This window comes from Monodon monoceros, unplaced genomic scaffold (assembly GCF_005190385.1).
Source record: "Monodon monoceros isolate NGI ecotype Baffin Bay Population unplaced genomic scaffold, NGI_Narwhal_1 Super_Scaffold_14, whole genome shotgun sequence".
Taxonomy (NCBI): Eukaryota; Metazoa; Chordata; class Mammalia; order Artiodactyla; family Monodontidae; genus Monodon; species Monodon monoceros.
The window spans coordinates 36,682,960-36,704,977 of NW_021703770.1; the positions used below are offsets into that span (position 1 = coordinate 36,682,960).

Sequence of the window (22,018 nt, forward strand, 5' to 3'; positions counted from 1 at the left end):
GCAATTACAACACTGATATTAAGTAAATTAAGTTCTTCTTTCTCTCTCTTCCCTCCCCCTCTCCCACCAGTCTTCCTTCCTTCTGTTCTTCTCTTTCTCCTTCCCTCCCTCCCTTCCTCGCTCCGTGTTTCCCTCCCTTTCTTCCTCTTTTATTCAATAAGCATATCCAGTCATTACTTAGCAAGACTATATAATAAGAGTACTTTACATGTATGCAAAACTTACTGTGTCAGGCAATAATAATATCTCATTTAATCCTCACAAAATGCCCGGATTAATCCTCACATTTAATCCTCACCGCATTTTACAGGTGAAACTGAGGTTCAGAGAGTTTACATGATATGCCAAGGTCACACATCTGTCAAGAGGCTGAGCAAAGACCCAGGCACTGTGACTCTAGAACTGAGGCTCTGAAGTATACTGCCCGAGTGTGTCCATTACGAAGTTGTATACCTGTCACACTATCTGAAGCAATACTAATTCAGTGATTAAAGGACATTTTGGAATTTCTAACAAAGGCCTTCTAAACAAAGAATCTGCCTTTCAAAAATCAGAGAGAGGGCTTCCCTGGTGGCGCAGTGGTTGAGAGTCTGCATGCCGATGCAGGGGACATGGGTTCGTGCCCTGGTCCGGGGGGATCCCACGTGCCGCGGAGCGGCTGGGCCCGTGGGCCATGGCCACTGGTCCTGCGCGTCGGGAGCCTGTGCTCCGCAGCAGGAGAGGCCACAGCAGTGAGAGGCCCGCGTACCGAAAAAAAAAAAAATCAGAGAGAGATAGGGCTTCCCTGGTGGCACAGTGGTTAAGAATCTGCCTGCCAATGCAGGGGACACGGGTTTGAGCCCTGGTCCAGGAAGACCCCACATGCCGCGGAGCAACGAAGCCCATATGCCACAACTACTTAGCCTGCGAGCCACAACTACTGAAGCCCACGTGCCTAGAGCCCATGCTCCGCAACAAGGGAAGCCACCGCAACGAGAAGCCCGCACACCGCAACGAAGAGTAGCCCCCGCTCGCCGCCAACTAGAGAAATCCCGTGCACAGCAACGAAGACACAATGCAGCCAAAAATAAATTAATAAATTTTAAAAAATCAGAGAGAGAGAGAAATAAAAAAAAGGATGATAAGAAAAAAATGCAGTGTTCAATGTGGGTCTTCTCTGGTTTCCCCCCTTGGGAGCACAGTGGCCCTCCACCTGCATAAATGATGAGAATTGGCATCCTGCTTGATTACTGTGCATCTGTTATGAGCCTCAGAGTGAGTTAAGCAAAAACAAAATAAGGAAAGAAAAGAACCTACTAATCAAGGCTAGCCCAGTTGTACCATTTTGAGTCACGGTGATATTTTCCTTATTTTGTAATCACCAGCAGGCACGTATGCCCCCCAAATTGCAAAAACATTTCAAAACAACTTAAATCAAGCTTGATAGCTAATTATGCTAAGGTCACACCGAAGAACCAAACCACCAGGACATCAAAGATCCCAGACAGTCTAAGTGTAAAGTAGCAGCGTTCATTTTTCTCCCATTAAAAAACAAGGGGAGGGTGGCAAGTTTTTTTACTCTCTGAGAATAAACTGGCTTTTAAAAATCATCTAAAATAGACCTCTTAAGACATTTCACCTCTGCTCTGAATGTTTTAAACTGGTCCTCTGATTACAAAAATGTTCATGTTAAAATCTCACCAAGATGCTTTCTTAAGATGAAGAATGTGTTATAAATTGTAATGGTTTTAATCAGAACCCTCTTTGAAGCTATTTAACTCTACGATGTGGCCCAACCATTGCTTCAATTATGCCACTTATCGACTCTATTAATTAAGTATCATTATAGGGACTGATTTATGTACTTTCTCACAGCTCTCTCACCAGATGGTCTAACATCCTCCACAAACATCACCTGGATTCACTCATCTTTCTCTCCAGCTGAATGTTTAATCAGATCTTATCTTCAAACTGGATTGCTTCTCTATCCCTCCTCTTCACTCTATCTATCAATACAGTACACAAAGGCCAAGTGGCATAAGACATAAACTAGTAGTAGTTACAAAGACAAGTTCTATCCGCAGCTCATTCCCACCTCAATGCATTCTTACCCGTATGGTGATGCAATTTTCACAGTAAAGTGAAAGGAGAGCCTTTTGCGTCCTTAGCTGATTACAACTTACAGTCTGAGTTCAATTATCTGGGGCAATGGAGAAAATAACTAGGAAAAAAATGTATATTTGGCAATGGGAGTACAACAGGCAATTTGGCCTCAGTAGAGTTACTTTCTGAATTATATTTTGTTTGGTCTAATATAAAAATTACTTTGCATTCTTGAGCTCGCAGGTTGAGAAAGCGGGAGGCAGAAGTCCCAAGGTGTACCGCACTGCAAGGAAGCCAGCCTAGAATTTTAAATTGCCTTGGGTGGTCCAAAAAGTAGATAATAGAGACATGAAAATGCTCAACTGTTTTCCTTACAAAATATAAAAGCCAGATTAATGGGACTATCTCACAGCCACCTCAAACTCCAAATGTCTAAAAACCAAACTGGTCATGTTGCCTCCATATGGTTTCCCTCTCCTGACCCCTCTGTCTCTCATCATTCTCTAGTCCCCAAGCTGGGTACAGGGAAACCTGGAAACTGCGGCAGAAGGCACATCCCATCAACAGAAAGGACTTGGTGGCCGATCCACTAGGCTGAAGTTCTCCTTACAGAAAATACAAGACGTCGCCCCCAGCTATAGTTCTTTCTCTAAAAACCACAAACCACTATTTTTACATAAAACTCATGATTTTTAAATATCGGTCTGGACTGAATGCAGATTCAGCCTTTGGCGTTCAGTCCTTGCCTTACTGTAAACTTTGACTCCTCCTTCCTCCCTTCAAATGCAGCCAGTCTCCAAGTTTTGATAATTTTTGCAAGCTGTTCTCTTGCTCTCTGTACATCCCCTGCTCGAGGAGTCCCTGCTTCACCGACACCTACTCACAGGACTATCCAATTCTCCTAATCATAAGGCTCAATCAGCAACTGCCTAAGTGCTTGCCTCCTGCCCCAGCTTCTGGTTTCTCTGGTAACCGATGAGCCAACCTGACATCAGGTCCCCCTGTAACTGGTAGCCTCCTCTTCCCCCAAGTAGCAAAAACTTCTGCCCTGTCTTGCCTGCTGTCTGCCGTACACAGTGTGGTGCCACTCCAGCGCTTTGCTTCAGACTTGTAAGACTTCCTATCCAATAAACTGCGGCGGTCTCTGTTGCTGTCTCTGGGCTTTTTCTTCAGTCTTGCAGCTGGGCAATTGCAAGGCCTGCTGGGTGCAGCCCAACACCCTCCTGCTGTCTCCTTCTCTCCGTTCCCACCGCCATCATCTATGTCCTCATTACCTCACATCTGCATTATTAGATCAGTGTCCCGGCTTACCTTCTCAAAGCACCTCATCTACAGTCAGCACATTGATCTTTCTGAAACAGCCCCCAAGCTTTCACATACATCAGAATCACCTGGAGGGCTGTTTAAACCCCAACCCCCAACCCCAAGCATGTTTTAATTTAATGGGTCTCAAGTGGGGCCTGACAATTTGCAAATCAATAAGCTCCCAGGTGAGGTTGATGATGTTCCAGGGACCATACTTAGAGAAACAATGCACTAAAACATCCCCCTCCAACTCTAACACAATCAATGATTCCTCGTTTCCTCCACATTAAACTTAATTAAACTTAAAACTCCCCAGTCTGGTACTTTGGATTCTTCATAAATCTGGTCTCTTCCTCTCACCTCAAAATTTCATTTCTCTGATCTCCTATGAAACCTTGCTCCAGTCAAACCGGTCTACTTGTGTATTACCCAGTGCATAATGCACTCCCACTTTCTTGTCTTGATCAGGTATAGAATGCCTTTCCACCTCCTGCCTCTCGTTCAAGTTCAGCCTCTTCATCGAGTACACCCAAAACCTACATTCTCAATGTAGCCAGCCCCCATCAGACTTCTGTTACCTCTTCTAGACTCCTGTAGCATTAGCTCTCCAGCTAAATCTAAAGTGCATGAAATCTGAAGTGCATGGCATTTAGAGCCAAAGGCTCTCCGGGTATGAATCCTGGTTCTTTCATTAGCTGTGCAACTTGACTAGCCATTTAACCATTCTGAACCTGTTTCTCCCTCAGTGAAAGAGCAATAACAATATCTATTTCTATTGGGTTGCATAAAGAATTAATTGAAACAAACTATTTAAGCCTTTGGAGAAGCATAAACAAAGTAGGTGTTTAATAAATGTCAATTTCCTTTCTTGGAACTTCCCTGGTGGTGCAGTAGTTAAGAATCTTCCTGCCAATGCAGAGGACACGGGTTCGAGCCCTGGTCCGGGAAGATCCCACATGCAGCAGAGCAACCAAGCCCGTGCGCCACAACTACTGAGCCTGTGCTCTAGAGCCCACGAGCCACAACTACTGAAGCCCGCGCGCCTAGAGCCCGTGCTCTGCAACAAGAGAAGACACTGCAATGAGAAGCCCGCACACCGCAATGAAGAGCAGTGCCCACTCACCGCAACCAGAGACGGCCCACGTGCAGCAACGAAGACCCAACACGGCCAAAAATAAATAAATAAAGTAATTAAAGTAAATAAATAAAACTTTTTAACAAATGTTCCTTTCTTTGTCCCTTTCCTCAATCATGCATTTAGCACTAAATATAAAATATATTACACTAATCATGTACATTTTAAGCTTACCCTCCTCTCTTTTAGCCAGACAGAATATTTCTGAGGAACCAAAAACATGTCTAATTCATCTTAGCAACCCTGGTACCTGGCAACTTCTGAGCAAATGGTAAGCTCTCAATAAATATTTACTAAACAATATGATTCATTTGAGAAATAATGTAAGGCAAGTGGTCCCACAGAGCAGCTTTCCTCTGCAGAAATTAAATCTCTTACAATTACATTTGTCCTTAAAATATTCTCCTGTGACAAAGGCAAAATGTATTTTACAAACAGAAAAACTAAAAAAGATCTAATGGGAGTCCCCATTAGATAGTCCCCACTTGACACTTAATACTGAACAAGAGAAAAGTCATTATAAAAGCATCAATGAAGGAAAAATCTTCTCTTTGAAGTAAATTTGAGCCCCAAAAACACTAATAATGGGAATACAGAGAAATAACAACAAAGAATCCAGAGATAATGCTGGCAACAAGTAATGGACTGCCTTTTGAGGACACGTCATGTAAGCATGTGACGTTGTACTTCTAAAACGGCTGATACTGATACGTGCATTGACAGGTGTCAAGTCACATTGGTAAAACACATTTCCTGTCCTTTAGGAGAGTCTCTAATTTTGAAATCAAGCAGCGACAAATTTCTATTCTGTGCTCCTGTGTTGCTGACTTCTTACACTTCTCCTAAACAGGATCCAGCATAACCCATTGCCATAGAGCTAAGGGTGACCCAAAAGATCACTGTGTGTGAATAGTGTGGCAGAAAAAATGGTATAATCTGGCATATTGGCATCTGGATGTTCTCCTCCAAATACAGAGCAAAGTGCCCCAAAAGTTCAAGCTGATTTCAATTCACTATACAGAGGCTACACGGTCTGGTCAGAGAGCACTAGAAACCGGGTCATCTGCTTTGTTGTAAGAACCCAACCACGACTGATCACATAACCTCAGACAAGTGGATTCCTCCAACAGTCATTTCCAGAGTAATCACCATGTATCAAATATGATACAAGATGATGGGGACACAGAGGTAAAATGTGTAATCCATGTTTTCCTGGAACTTACAGTCTAGTGTTGAGTCAGGCGATTGGAGCAGACTGCACAGCTGTTCACCAAACTCATTTTCCTTTCACCGCGAGCATGAAGATAGACCAGATTTCCTAGCCTCCACGTAACTGCATTGTGGCTGGTGGAATGTAAGCAGTGAGGTATGCCGTACCCAGGCCTGGCCACAGAAAACCTCCCCCTTGATTATCGACTTTCTCTCTCCAGTTCCTTATTTGCCAGCTGGATGCAGGGCACCCTGCAGAGGACTCTGATTTCTTAGAGGTGATGGAGCCACAGATGGAAAGGAGCAAAAGTCCACCTGCTGAACACCCTCCTGGAACTATTATGTGAGCAAGAAAGAGATTCCTATTGTGTTAGGTGTCTAAGTTGCTTGCTACAACAGTTAGTCTACCCTACCAAAGCATGAACCCAAACTACCTCCAAGATACTATGATACAGAGTATGCACAGGATGACATGGGATACCCAAAAGAGGCAGCTCACCTGGGCTGGAGTTGGATATCAGGCAGGGCTCCCCAGAAGAAGAAACACTTAAGATGAATCTTGAAGGACAGTGTGAGATAGCGAAGAAGGGAATAGAAGGTTGCAGAGGAGAAAGCATTTGCAAAGTCGTGAAACTTGGAGGAAATGGGGTGCACTGGGGCAGCCTTAGTGATTCCTGACTAGTAGAGTGTGGAGTGATGTTGGGAGGTGGAGGTGCTCAATATGCATTGGCTGAAATGACTGATAAAGAGCAGAAGCTAGGAGATGTCGTAGCTCCTAGAAATGATGGATAAGGGAAGAGGAAAAAAAGTAATCAAGGACCATCTAATTTATAAGGCAGAACAGATGGCATTCTCTTCACTGAGATAGAAAACGCAGGAGAAAGAGGTGAAAGAATGAGTTCAATTTTGAAAAAAAAAGGAAGAGAAGAGGAAAGAAAGGAAAAGAAAAGAATCTGAGATAGCTATGGAACACCCAAAAGATAAATCGGCAGGTAGTTAGATGTATGGACCTAGAGGTCAGGCAGCGGACAGAAGAGGTGGGTTTGGAAAGGGTCACCATGCTTAGGGCTGAAGTCATAAGCATGATGGGATTGCTCAGGTAGAATATTAACAGTGAGAAGCCAGAGAAACAGGGAAGAAAAGGGAAAGTGGGAAAGAGGGAAAGAGCAGGAGCTAGAGAAAGAGACATTATGAGAAAGAAGTCATAGAAGCCAAGGAGAAGAGATTGAGAAAGCAATCAATAATAAGGAATACTTGAGAGGGGTGAAATAAGATGATGGCCTGAAAAATGTCCATTATATTCAACTAGGCAGCTATTTGTGACCTTAACAACTTCCATTTCAGTATTTGGAAGAGCCAGGTTAAAGTGATCTGGAGAGCGAATGAGGGATGAAAAATTACAGATAGGAATATAGAACACTCTTCAAGGAAAATTGGCTCTAAAAAACAAATTAGCCTGAAGTGGACGAAGAGACAGTTTGTTTCGTTTTGGTTTTCATTTTTCAAGATGCAAGACTTAAACACGTTAACATGCTGAATTCTCTGAACTTTTCTTTCTTTATCTTAAAGTGGGGATAATAATGCCCCTTCTCCTCGGTCCACTGGATTGTTGTCAGAACAAATAAGATGACGTATGTGAAAGATTCTAAAGTACTATGTAAAGAGCAATGTTATTTTGTATTCATAAATGTTGAAAATATGGAGTTATAAAAGTTAAGAGTCCACTGAAATATGTCTGGCTATCAAATCAATGAAAAAATTATAATCAGTCTGGATCTATAAATATTAAGAAAAATGTCTTGAATGCACACTACATGTTGGCAACCCTAAACCTTAGAGGCTAACGACAGATTTCTAAGTCCTTTGCTGGACGAAATTCTTCTGGTGCTCCTAGGTTACAGCCTGGGCTTCCAGATGTCTTCATTATACCAGGAAAAAAACGTCAATGAACCCTGGCAGATTGCTGTGCATTAAGTCATCTGGGAGTTTATTAGTCTTATGAGTAGTAGTTGTTAAATGAATATTTCTGGCATTCACCCAGTTTCACAAAGCAACAGAGTAGCTCCATAACTTCGATCTCAGGACCAGTGAAATCATGGTGAATGGCCACAGGTTGCTGTGTTATTCTAAGGGGTGACTGAGGTATTCTGGGAAGTAAGCTAGCCATTTCAGGACTTCCCTCCCGGGAAAAGTAACCATCCGAAAGAATATGGTCCAATCATTATTTCACTAGTCACCAAAACTTTAAAGACTCCACAAAGAGCATTATTTTTAGCACTGTGACATCAGTGTAACTAGGTTTTCTCTCATAAAACTTCTAACAAGTGGTTTTAGCATGCCCCATCTTCCTCCCCTGGGATGATACCTTATCCCCATAAAAGAAAAATGTCCCTTTCCTTTTCTCTGCCCTTTTGGACAACTCCTCTGACTGGGTTTCCTAGCTGCTGATGTGTCCTCAGTTATTTTTAAGGGCGTAGGGTGCTAATTATTTAAGGTCAAGCAGCTGTGACTCCAGCGCCAAAGAGCAATTGTGCAGAATAAAGAATGCTTCCTTTACAAAGATATTAAAGATCTAGTCTTGAGACTCAAATAAACCCTATTTGCAATTATTTTTACTTTTTTTTTTTTTATCTTAGAGAGACCAGGCCACAACACTAAAACGGTGCTTCTTTTATCCATGTTTCTCAAATATTTTATCCTTGATATGTGACACTACGATATGTAGCTATTAAACTAGGCCCAATGTCTGCAGGTCAATTTTTGGACCTTTTATCCACTGCAATGCCGAATTTCCTCCTACAACTGAGGATCAATAAAGCATGTTGCAATTACCTCAATCAGAAATACAAAGAAAAAGACAAAACTTACGCTGCCCTCAAAATAGACCTTCATAAATATCAAGTATCTTTCATAAGTTTACCTCATTCAATCTTAAAATAATTTTGTAAATGTATTATTGTTAATTATCACTAATTAATAGAGAAGAATGCTGAGGCGCAGAGTTTTAAGAACATTCCCAAGATGGTATGAGATTAACAGATACAAACTACTATGTATAAAATAAATATGGAACAAGAATATTTTGTATAGCACAGGGAATTACAGCCATTATCTTGAAATAATTTATAATGGCGTGTAATCTGCAAAAATACTGAATCATTTTGCTGTACACCTGAAACTAATATAATATTGTAAATCAACTATACTTCAATAAAAAAAAAAAAAAGAAGAACATTCCCAAGGCCTCACGGTTCTTCAGAAGCAGAAGCAGGTGTACATTCAAGGTCCTCTGCTGCCTCAACTCTTTCCACTACACCATAGATGGCCCCTATCATGTAACCTGCTTTATTTGTATTTCACTTCTCTAGCAACAATGGAAAAAAGCCTGGCTGCCTTTAGGAATCTTTGATGAAATGCAGACATGAATTCAGTTTCTCCCTCCAATGAAAATATATAAAATACACTGGTTATATATAGAATGTTATGGGATCATCATGGATGTGGAAAGCTTTGTAAAGGAATGCACAAATGATGCTTGGAATCCTGAAAAGGCCAAAAAAGATATTACAAACAAATGAACAAATGTAGAATGCGAGAAAAGTTCCATGAACAATCAGTATTTTCTTTTGACTGGTTTGTTTTTGTTTCAAAAGGGCTTCTCTTTGATGGAAATCCCTGGTTTTTGAAAGCATTTCAAATGAACATAATGACCAACCTGTAGATGGAGAAGGAAGCCACCGATCGAATGAGGGATGCCAAAGCCCCCACTTTGGCAGCTTCCACCGCCCCCTGGACGCGGTATTGCACTGCCCTCGAGTAGTTGGTGTAAGGTTGATTGTAAACGACAATCTTCCCTCTTGCTTCTGGGGCCCTTCTCTGCAGTTCGTCGAAAGAGGTCACCACCAGAACTTCTGCTGTAATGCCTACAAATAAAAGTCATACAAGGTTAACATATGGTTTCCGATCAGCCAGGGTGAATTGGCACACAAAAGGTCACACGTGTTCTATCCACTACATCTGGCAAACTGGTTTGCAAAGATCAAAGTTTCAGAGCCATTTGCTACGGGAGAAAGATTCTGGGGGTTAGCCAGTTTCCCAAGAAAGAGAAAAGGCATTCAAAAAATATACGACTCATAAGGTTTTTCAACTCACTTGACCAGCTGCTATTAAATCACAAATTGCTTGAAAAGATGTCTTTTTTTGCCTCTTTCCCACAGAATGACAGCCATTATTTATTTTTAAAAATGCATTTTAGAAAGCTCCCCTTGGGTTTAAAGAAACATATTTATCTTTTCATAAAACTATTTTGATATGTTGCTAAACAACCTTCACTGACATCATACAAAGGATGGCAGTTTATAAAGAATGTTCTTCGAAGCCAACGATCTTCATAAATCCAACTTTTAACAAATGGTTAATGTAACCCTTCTCAAGAGCCACAAAAAGTCAGCTTGTTTTCTTTTCTTCCTTGTACCAAACCCTTTTAAAGAATGTGGAAACTTCCCATGCCTCTCGCTTTATAGTACATGTTCATCGCCAAACCTATCACTCTTCTTCAGATAAAAATTCTGAAGATGTTGTCTAATTGTCCTATAATCCTGTTGTCTCACTTAGAAAGATGTGGCATATTTCCTCATACCACAAGACTTGCCCAGATCTTCCTGATTAGGGAACAGGATTTCACAGCTTGCACGAAGTCATTCAAAAACTGCTAGACCACTGAAGATTCAATTTGATGGAGTAGTTAGTGTGACAAGAAAAAAAATATTTAGCAGCAAAGGCCAGACGCAGTAGCTAAACATAACGATCTAAAATCAAGTGTCAGGCACCTACTGTTTTATGGCTTTAGCCAGGCAGTCGTGAAATATGTCAGTAAAACCCAAGTATCAACATAGATTTGGCATACTTCTTTAATTTTGCAAACTAGAGAACTGGGTTCTTCTGGAAGCTTAACACATGTCATTAAAATAGTAACTGTTACTTGGAGAATCCTTCTAAAATGCACTGCAGATATGAGAGAATTCTTGCTTTCAATATGGACCCCATCACAATGGATTCTTTGGGCTGGCTCCTCTCCAACTTCCACCATCCGGACTGAATTTGTACTTTCACTTTAATGTGATTGACTACAGATCCATAAGCATGTCTCCACCAACATTCGGAACTCAGAATTTAATTTATAATCTAAAGAAAGCGATGTACAATTATGAAAAGTAAGGACGCCACTAGCTTTTTCACATGATAAATATGTGTAAAAATACAAATAAGGGTTCAGCTAGACAGACTTTGAGATTCATAACTTTCTGAAACCTGGAGTTACCTTGAAATTTGACTGGTGTTATTGTTGGCATAGCACAGGAATTTTGTTGATGGTTTTCAGCTGTTCCTAATGAATAACAGATTCAATGGTCCACCCAAGGGGTGTCCCAGCAACAGGGTAATTTTGGCATCTGGATTGGAGCCACTAGAAGTGAAGCCAAATTTCTAAAAGTTTTCATAGGCCACTGCACAATTAAAGTCATACAAGGGTAGAGCTTCACTATAGTGTGTGGTTCAAGTTCTTTTAACAAATGTGAGTGATGGAGTCCTAAGGAGCCAAAACCTAACCTAGACACCAGTTGCCAATGCAAAACACTAGTAGCAGCTATAGGTCAAAACCTATCACCGTGAACTTGGAAGAAGTGTTCAAATTAATGTTTTCCTGAAAGCTTAGCGTCATCTCTGATTCCTCTGTCTCCTTCATCCTCCAGATCTCATCAGTCCTCAAATACTGATAATCTTACCCCTTAAGTGTTGATTGAAAGCAGGTCCTCTACTCTACCACAGTAACACCCGCTCACATCAGGCCCTGGTTATCTCTCTGTTGGACTGCTATGAATTCCTCCTCCTCTACCCATCACCACCAGTGTCCCAGCCTCCAGCCCAACTCCCTCAAATTTAACTGCCACAAACCTGCCAGGGTGAACAACTTGAACTGCTGAAAACTCAGATGAGCCCATGTCACCATCCCCCTGCCCCCTGCCCCCTCTGCTGATTACCCGGCACTTCAACATACCAGTCAAAGCCTATCTATCTCTATAGACACAGGTTCCCTTTTATTTTAAATCCTATCAATACTAAACTTAAAAGTTCCCACTTGCACCACGCCAGTCCACTTCTCAGCATCTTTGTTCATGCTATGGTAACATCATGTCTTGTTGACCCCATTCTCCTAGCTCTGTCATGGGACTAACACCTATTTATCCCTCAGGATGCCATTTAAGAATCACTCCCTCCAACTCTACTCCATATTCTGTAATAACCTATACGGGAAAAGAATCTAAAAAAAAATGAATATATGCACATGTATAACTGACTCACTTTGCTGTACACCTGAAACTAACATAACATTGTAAATCAACTCTACTCCAATTAAAAAATAAAAATAAAAGAAATAGACGGAAAAAAAAAGAATCACTACTTTAGGGAGCATTCCCAAGGCCTCTGGCCTCTTGTCTCATCCCCCTCCCTCCACCTCCAGGAAGGCTGGTTCATGCACCACTCTCCTCTGGACTTTCAGAGGAAAGTTCATACCTGGGCACTAGACGATGAAACGGTTTATTTATGGCTCTCTCCACCACCTAAACTGTGAACTCCTCAGGGTTTGGGGCCATGTTCACTTTTGTTTGTATCTCCTGGGCCTAGCATGGTGCTTGGTATATGTGTAGGAAGTCAGTCAATAAACTTTCCTTAGATGGCACTGCTCCAAACAAGGGACCATTGACTGGGCCTAAAGCGTTTCCATAAAAGTGCAATTTACCTTTAAAGTTTGATAGCGCTTCTCCCGCAATAACTCAAGAGTCTGACTCTCTGACCACCCAGAGCACAGGTGCACCAGAATAACCAAGCCAAAAAGGTCCTGGGGCAGTCAGAATAGAAATATAAATTCCAAGTATGAAAACTCAGATACTTGAACATAAGAAAGCTCTTCTGCTCTTAGAGCCTAGTTACCCTTACTTTATAGAAAATTCTAAATCTAGTGCTTAAACCTATGAACTATAAGAGACAACAAATCAAAAAGAAGAGACAGGCTTGGAAGCTGATAGCAGTACCACAAAAAACAATGTCAGAGACAGGAACATGAAACATAACAAATACATACTTACAGACTTCTTTGCAATGTCGGAAATGTTCTCTATCTGGGCTAACACAGTAGCCATTAGACACATGTGGCTACCGAACACCTGAAATGTGACTAATGTGACTCAGAAACTGAATTTTTAACGTCATTTATTTTAATTAATTTATATTTAAATTTAAATAGCCATATGTATATAGTGGCTGCTATGTGGAACTCACAATCACTGCAGGTTCAGCCATTATGTAGGCAAGTAGGCAAAAGCATCTCTGCTGGCCCTGAGGGATTTGCAGAAGGTGAGAGGAGCAGGGAAGGGACTTTTCTGAGTAGCATCAGAAGAACAGGCCACTATAGAAAAAGATGCCATTGGCCCTACCTAAACTTACATCTATGTTATATTCTACTATTTTCTCTACCGTTCTCTATAAAAGAAGGACACATGCCCATCAACTGCCTTGTAAACTGCAGGGTCTCTCTTGGAACACAGTGACACTGGGCTTGCCCATGAGACTCACTCTGGCCAATGGAATGTGAATGACCAGTGTGTGTGGTCACAGCTGAGCAGGAACTTTAAGAGCCATTGCAAGTTTTGACTGTCGCTAAGAGCCCTTTATGTTTCAGCCACAAGAATGGCATGTTCCAGATGGGGGTTTCTCCTTCAGCCTGGATCCTGGAGTGAAAGAGATAACTGAGGCAGAAACAAAGGCACTACTGACTTTATATATATGTATACACACACACATATATATGTCATAGATGTACATATACATATATATATATGTATATATACACACACACATATATATGTCATAGATGTACATATACATATATATATACATATATATATACATATATATATACATATATATATATATATATTTATGTCATACATATATATGACATAAATCTTAGTGGTTGCAAACCATAGAGATTGGGGGCTGTCTGTTATCCCTGCATTACCGAGGAAGAGCTGAGTAATGCAGGAGCCCTGAATTCAAAGTTTCTATCAGGGCATTCACAGTCTGCAAGATGACAGATAAGATATAGAATAAATATATTTAATAACTTAGGGAAGACTGTTCAGTGAAAATTACATAACTACTGTCTTCCTCCTATCACACATCAAAGTGATCAAATGATTAACACCAAACAGTACGAAACAAACAAATCTGAAGAAGAATTGAGCAAGAGTCAGTGATTTAACACACGCAGACTAAATGACAAAGCATTTTAAATAGGAGATAAACCCTAGAGATCATTAAAATACAGTCCTGGCAGCTCAGTTAGCTAACCTACCTGATGTCACTTCTAAGGAAACAAGCAACCCTGTTGTATGTTAAATAATTCTATATACTTTTGATAGATTTCAATATTTCATATCTAAATGCATTTTCCCTCTAAATTCCGCCTTCAAAAACCAAGGGCAAAAATGATAGAAACTGGTGTTCCTATGTTTGTATCAAGTACAAAATAATGTTATTGTAGTGTTATATCAGAGAGATAAAATAACTCTGTGACAGCTTGGCATTCCAAAATGGGCTTTGTTTAAGCTATGTTTTGAAGTGTTAACTGTCCTATGCTCTTCTTAGAGAAGTAAAACTTGGGAAAAATACTGTAACCAAACAGAATTTCTGCCCTCAATAATAAGAAACCTGGCTCAGTTTCATGACTCAGTTTGACACAGCAATTTGCCTCCAAAAGAAGTTTCTAGAGACACGATGGAAATATCAGAACCATATGAATTACACAGGAAATCTTCCTGGATGCCATTTATTAAAGTCCATTGGCTGGAAGGACATAAACTCAACTATCAATGTCAATCCCATTACAATTACAATTCATATCCATCACCATACAGTTTAAGCAGGAGAGATTTAAGCACAAGGGCAGTAACCACATTTAACAGGTGAGAAAATATGAAGTTTCAGGAAGGTACAGGAAAGTTCAAATATCTTATCAAACTAGAGAGTGGCAGCCCTTGAATATGAATCTAGGTCAGATGGACTCCAAATCCATGCTCTTCTCAACCCATCCCACATAGCATCCCTCCTAATGAACTTAAGTCAGCATGTACTTGTATGTTTTCTCGGACTCTCTCCTCAGGCAGCCAATAATCTTCCAAGGAGCCCAACATCCTGTCCTATTCCACAAATCCCTGGATTTAGAAAGTGGAAAGGAAAGGCAAAAATGTTTTGAGGGTTCACAAATCAATAAGTATCATTAATTTTTCAAATATTCAGAGATCTTGTGTTGCCTTCAAGATACCCAAAGTCACATATTCCCTGCTTCCTCTCCCCTATCCCTACCTGTTTTACAAATAACCCATCTTTCTATTCTCAGCCAAATATCTATTTGATTTAGCAAATAGTTGAATCAAACTAGACTCAACTTAAATAACTGACGTTAAGGTGGGAGAAGTGTATTTCCATTTTAAAAGAGATTTTCATCTACAATAATTTATGCATTCAAGAAATGTATTTGAGCCCTTCTGATACGCCAGGCCATTCCAAAGTGCTAAAGATACAGTCAATGATATAGCGATTTCACTAATGAAGATTACATTCTAATGGGGAGGACTGGTACCCAGCAAACATATTAATATATAATTACAACTTAATAAGTGAAATACATGATGCTCTAAAATTGGAATCCTTGGGATTTGATCTAGTCTGACAGGATCTTGAAAATCTAAGAAAAGGAAACACTGGGCTTCCCTGGTCGTGCAGTGGTTGAGAGTCCGCCTGCCGATGCAGGGGACACGGGTTCGTGCCCTGGTCTGGGAAGATCCCACATGCCGCGGAGCGGCTAGGCCAGTGAGCCATGGCCACTGAGCCTGTGCGTCCGGAGCCTGTGCTCCACAACGGGAGAGGCCACAACAGTGAGAGGCCTGCATACTGCAAAAAAAAAAAAAAAAGAAAGAAAGCAAAGGAAACACTGAGTTAAGAAACTGACGAATGAGTAGACATTAACTAAATGGAGCAGGAGTGGAAAGGGAGAAATAAAATATTCCAAGCTGATTAAATAACATACGCAAAAGTTCTGAAGTGAGATGAAGTCCAAGCACCTGAAAGAATACCAAGGTAGAGTGGTAGAGTGATACACGATGAAGATGGAGAGGTAGGGAGGAATCAGTTTAGGCAGGACCTTTAGGGCCACTTTAAGGAATTTGGGAATTTATCAATGAGCAGTTGGAAATAATTGAAATGTTTTAAGTGGGAGCAGTAATAATCCATCTTCTATTTTTCATCATATAGGACTCCATCCAAGGCGGCAATGGCCTTGTAAGTTTATGTTTCAGGCATTAAATCAGAACAAAAAAAGGTTGCTAACTGTCACAACTTATATTCAACAATATACTGGAAATCTTAACTAATGAAGCAAGACATGAAAAGATATCAAATGGCTAAGTTGGAAAGGAAGAAACAAATTGTCCTTACTTGAGAATGACATAATCATCTGTAGATAATCTGAGAAAATCTACAAAGAAAATATTAGAGAAATCAGCTATGCTGCTTACACAATATACACAAATCAAAAGAACGTATATACCAGGCAAACCCTGATTTTTAAAATGTAACAGAGAAAATTATGTTATTATTAATGTCAACAGAAGTTAACTTTAAAAAACTAAAAATATCAGAGAACAAAGTATCCATTCTTGTGTCCATATTGAGAATGGAGGCCAAAAATAGCCAGGAATATCTCAACAACAACAACAAAACACAGAGAGGGCATGACCAGACAGTAAGACTTATGAAGAGCTTAAATACTGAAAGAAATGTAATATTACTACATGAAAAGAAAAATAAATAAATAGAAAAAATAGAGTCCAGAAATAGACCCACTCATCTATGAAAACTTGGTATATGATACAAGATGATATGGAATACAGCATTCCAAATCAGTGGGGAAATGATAACTTATTCAATGAACTATCCTAGAAAAATATAAAACTGCACTCTACCTTCCAACATACAGAAAAATAAGTTATAAAGAGATCAACGACACTTTTCAAATTCAACATAATCTCTATCAAAATCCCAACAAAATGTTTTGCAGAAATAGAAAAATTCATTCTAAAATTCACATAGAACCTCAAGGGACTCCAAATAGCCTAAACGATATTTAAAAAGAAAAACAAAGCTGGAGAATTCATATATTCAGATTTCAAAACCATATTAGAAAGCCACTGTAATCAAAACAGTGTGGTACTGGCATAAAGCCAGACATATAGGCCAATGAAATAGAATAGAGAGCCCAGAAAAAAACCCTCGCATGTATGGTTAACTGATCTTTGACAAGTGTGCCAAGACAACTTCATCAACTGGTGTTGGGAAAACTAGATATCCACATGTAAAAGAGAAATTGGAAGTTTATCTTACACCATATATAAAAATTAACTCAAGACAGAGAGTTGGGAAGATGGCGGAAGAGTAAGACGCGGAGATCGCCTTCCTCCCCACGGATACACCAGAAATACATCTACACGTGGAACAACCCCTACAGAACACCTACTGAAGGCTGGCAGAAGACCTCAGACCTCCCAAAAGGCAAGAAACTCCCCACGTACCTGGGTAGGGCAAAAGAAAAAAAGAAAAAACAGAGACAAAAGAATAAGGACGGAACCTGCACCAGTGGGAGGGAGCTGTGAAGGAGGAAAAGTTTCCACACACTAGGAAGCCCCTCCGCGGGCGGAGACTGCGGGAGGCGGAGGGGGGAGCTTCGGTACCGCGGAGGAGAGCACAGCAACAGGGTGCGGAGGGCAAGGCGGGGAGATTCCCGCACAGAGGATCGGTGCCGACCGGCACTCACCAGCCCGAGAGGCTTGTCTGCTCACCCGCCGGGGCGGGCGGGGCTGCGAGCTGGGGCTCGGTTTCGGTTTTGGACTGAGCGCAGGGAGAGGACTGGGGTTGGCGGCTTGAACATAGCCTGAAGGGGTTAGTGCACCACGACTAGCCGGGAGGGAGTTCGGGGAAAAGCCTGCACCTGCCGAAGAGGCAAGAGACTTTTTCTTCCCTCTTTGTTTCCTGGTGCGCGAGGAGAGGGGTTTAAGAGCGCTGCTTAAAGGAACTCCAGAGACGGGCGCGAGCCGCGGCTAAAAGCGCGAACCCCAGAGACGGGCGCGAGCCGCGGCTAAAAGCGCGAACCCCAGAGACAGGCGCGAGCCGCGGCTGAAAGCGCGGACCCAGAGACGGGCGCGAGCCGCGGCTAAAAGCGCGGACCCCAGAGACGGGCGGGAGACGCTAAGGCTGCTGCTGCCGCCACCAAGGGGCCTGTGTGCGAGCACAGGTCACTCTCCACACCCCTCTTCCGCGGAGCCTGTGCAGCCCGCCACTGCCAGGTTCCCGGGAACCAGGGACAACTTCCCCGGGAGAACGCACGGCGGACCTCAGGCTGGTGCAACGTCACGCCGGCCTCTGCCGCAACGTCACGCCGCCTCTGACGCCGCAGGCCCGCCCCGCACGCAGTGCCCCTCCTTCCGCCCCCCACCCCCGGCCTGAGTGAGCCAGAGCCCCCGAATCAGCGGCTCCTTTAACCCTGTCCTGTCTGAGCAAAAAACAGACGCCCTCCAGCGACCTACAAGCAGAGGCAGGGCCAAATCCAAAGCTGAGCTCCTGTGAGCTGTGAGAACAAAGAAGAGAAAGGGAAATCTCTCCCAGCAGCCTCAGAAGCAGCGGATTAAAGCTCCACAATCAACTTGATATACGCTGCATCTATGGAATACCTGAATAGACAAGGAATGATCCCAAATTGAAGAGGTGGAATTTAGGAGCGAGATCTATGATTTTTTTCCCTTTTCCTCTTTTTGTGAATGTGTACGTGTATGCTTCTGTGTGAGATCTTGTCTGTATACTCTTGCTTCCACCATTTGTCCTAGGGCTCTATCCGTCCATGGTTTTTAAAAAAAATTTTTTTTTCTCAATAATTAATTTTATTTGTAATAACTTTATTATACTCTACCTTCGTTCTTTCTTTCTTTCTTTCCTTCCTTCCCTCCTTTAGACAACGAATCACCCCAAATTGAGGAGGTAGTCTCTGAGAGCAAGATTTATGATTTTTCCCCCTTTACCTCTTTTTGTGAAGGTGTATGTGTATGCTTCTGTGTAAGATTTTCTCTGTATAGCTTTGCTTCCAACATTTGTCCTAAGGTTCTATCCGTCCCTTTTTTTTTTTTCTAAATATTTTTTAATTCAATAACTATATTATACTTTATTTTATTTTTACTGTATCTTCTTTCTTTCTGTCTTTTTTCCTTCTTTCCCTCCTTCCTTCCTTCCTTCCTCCCTCCCTCCCTCCTGTCTTTCCTTCTTTGCTTCTTTCTTCCTTCCTTCCTTTCCTCCTTTCCTTCTTTCTTTCCTCATACTTCTACTAATTCTTTCTCTCGACTTTTTCTCCCTTTTATTCTGAGCCGTGTGGATGAAAGGCTCTTGGTGCTCCAGCCAGGAGTCAGGGCTCTGCCTCTGAGGTAGGAGAGCCAACTTCAGGACACTGGTCAACAAGAGACCTCCCAGCTCCACATAATATTAAACGGCGGAAATCTCCCAGTGACCTCCATCTTAACACCAGCACCCAGCTTCACTCAACGACCAGCAATCCACAGTGCTAGACAACCTATGCCAAACAACTAGCAAAACAGGAACACAACCCCACCCATTAGCAGAGAGGCTGCCTAAAATCATAATAAGGCCACAGACACCCCAAAACACACCACCAGACGTGAACCTGCCCACTAAAGAGACAAGATCCAGCCTCATCCACCACAACACAGGCACTAGTCCCCTCCACCAGGAAGCCTACACAACCCACTGAAACAACCTTAGCCACTGGAGACAGACATCAAAAACAACGGGAACTACGAACGTGCAGCCTGCAAAAAGGAGACCCCAAACACAGTAAGATAAGCAAAATGAGAAGACAGAAAAACACACAGCAGATGAAGGAGCAAGATAAAAATGCACCAGACCTAACAAATGAAGAGGAAATAGGCAGTCTACCTGAAAAAGAATTCAGAATAATGATAGTAAGGATGATCCGAAATCTTGGAAGTAGAATGGACAAAATGCAAGAAACAGTTAACAAGGACCTAGAAGAAATAAAGATGAAACAGGCAACGATGAACAACGCAATAAATGAAATTAAAAGTACTCTAGATGGGATCAATAACAGAATAACTGAGGCAGAAGAACGGATAAGTGACCTGGAAGATAAAATAGTGGAAATAACTACTGCAGAGCAGAATAAAGAAAAAAGAATGAAAAGAACTGAGGACAGTCTCAGAGACCTCTGGGACAACATTAAACGCACCAACATTCGAATTATAGGGGTTCCAGAAGAAGAAGAGAAAAAGAAAGGGACTGAGAAAATATTTGAAGAGATTATAGTTGAAAACTTCCCTAATATGGGAAAGGAAATAGTTAATCAAGTCCAGGAAGCACAGAGAGTTCCATACAGGATAAATACAAGGAGAAATACGCCAAGACACATATTAATCAAACTGTCAAAAATTAAATACAAAGAAAGCATATTAAAAGCAGCAAGGGAAAAACAACAAATAACACACAAGGGAATCCCCATAAGGTTAACAGCTGATCTCTCAGCAGAAACCCTACAAGCCAGAAGGGAGTGGCAGGACATACTGAAAGTGATGAAGGAGAAAAACCTGCAACCAAGACTACTCTACCCAGCAAGGATCTCATTCAGATTTGATGGAGAAATTAAAACCTTTACAGACAAGCAAAAGCTGAGAGAGTTTAGCACCACCAAACCAGCTTTACAACAAATGCTAAAGGAACTTCTCTAGACAAGGAACACAAGAGAAGGAAAAGACCTATAATAACGAACCCAAAACAATATAGAAAATGGGAATAGGAACATACATATCGATAATTACCTTAAATGTAAATGGACTAAATGCTCCCACCAAAAGACACAGATTGGCTGAATGGATACAAAAACAAGACCCTTATATATGCTGTCTACAAGAGACCCACTTCAGACCTAGAGACACATACAGACTGAAAATAAAGGGATGGAAAAAGATATTCCATGCAAATGGAAACCAAAAGAAAGCTGGAGTAGCAATTCTCATATCAGACAAAATAGACTTTAAAATAAGGACTATTACAAGAGACAAAGAAGGACACTACATAATGATTAAGGGATCGATCCAAGAAGAAGATATAACAATTGTAAATATTTATGCACCCAACATAGGAGCACCTCAATACATAAGGCAAATACTAACAGCCATAAAAGGGGAGATCGACAGTAACACATTCATAGTAGGGGACTTTAACACCCCACTTTCACCCATGGACAGATCATCCAAAATGAAAATAAATAAGGAAACACAAGCTTTAAATGATACATTAAACAAGATGGACTTAATTGATATTTATAGGACACTCCATCCAAAAACAACAGAATACACATTTTTCTCAAGTGCTCATGGAACATTCTCCAGGATAGATCATATCTTGGGTCACAAATCAAGCCTTGGTAAATTTAAGAAAATTGAAATTGTATCAAGTATCTTTTCTGACCACAACGCCATGAGACTAGATATCAATTACAGGAAAAGATCTGTAAAAAATACAAACACATGGAGGCTAAACAATACACTACTTAATAATGAAGTGATCACTGAAGAAATCAAAGAGGAAATAAAAAAATACCTAGAAACAAATGACAATGGAGACACGACAACCCAAAACCTATGGGATGCAGCAAAAGCAGTTCTAAGGGGGAAGTTTATAGCAATACAAGCCCACCTTAAGAAGCAGGAAACATCTCGAATAAACAACCTAACCTTGCACCTCAAGCAATTAGAGAAAGAAGAACAAAAAAACCCCAAAGCTAGCAGAAGGAAAGAAATCATAAAAATCAGATCAGAAATAAATGAAAAAGAAATGAAGGAAACGATAGCAAAGATCAATAAAACTAAAAGCTGGTTCTTTGAGAAGATAAACAAAATAGATAAACCACTAGCCAGACTCATCAAGAAAAAAAGGGAGAAGACTCAAATCAATAGAATTAGAAATGAAAAAGGAGAAGTAACAACTGACACTGCAGAAATAAAAAAAATCATGAGAGATTACTACAAGCAACTCTATGCCAATAAAATGGACAATCTGGAAGAAATGGACAAATTCTTAGAAATGCACAAACTG

General features: G+C 41.1%; 1 protein-coding gene across 2 annotated transcripts in view; it reads right to left on the reverse strand.

Annotated features, from left to right (window-relative positions):
• CPQ (carboxypeptidase Q) overlaps positions 1–22,018 on the reverse strand; it is a 479,409-nt gene that overhangs the window by 320,984 nt on the left and 136,407 nt on the right. For both annotated transcript variants that reach the window (XR_003793513.1, XM_029222597.1), the window contains exon 4: positions 9,447–9,654. Coding sequence is in view for 1 of the 2 variants with exons in the window: in XM_029222597.1 (XP_029078430.1) it covers positions 9,447–9,654 (208 nt within the window). In the remaining variant the exon portion in view is untranslated. The remainder of the gene's footprint in view (positions 1–9,446; positions 9,655–22,018) is intronic.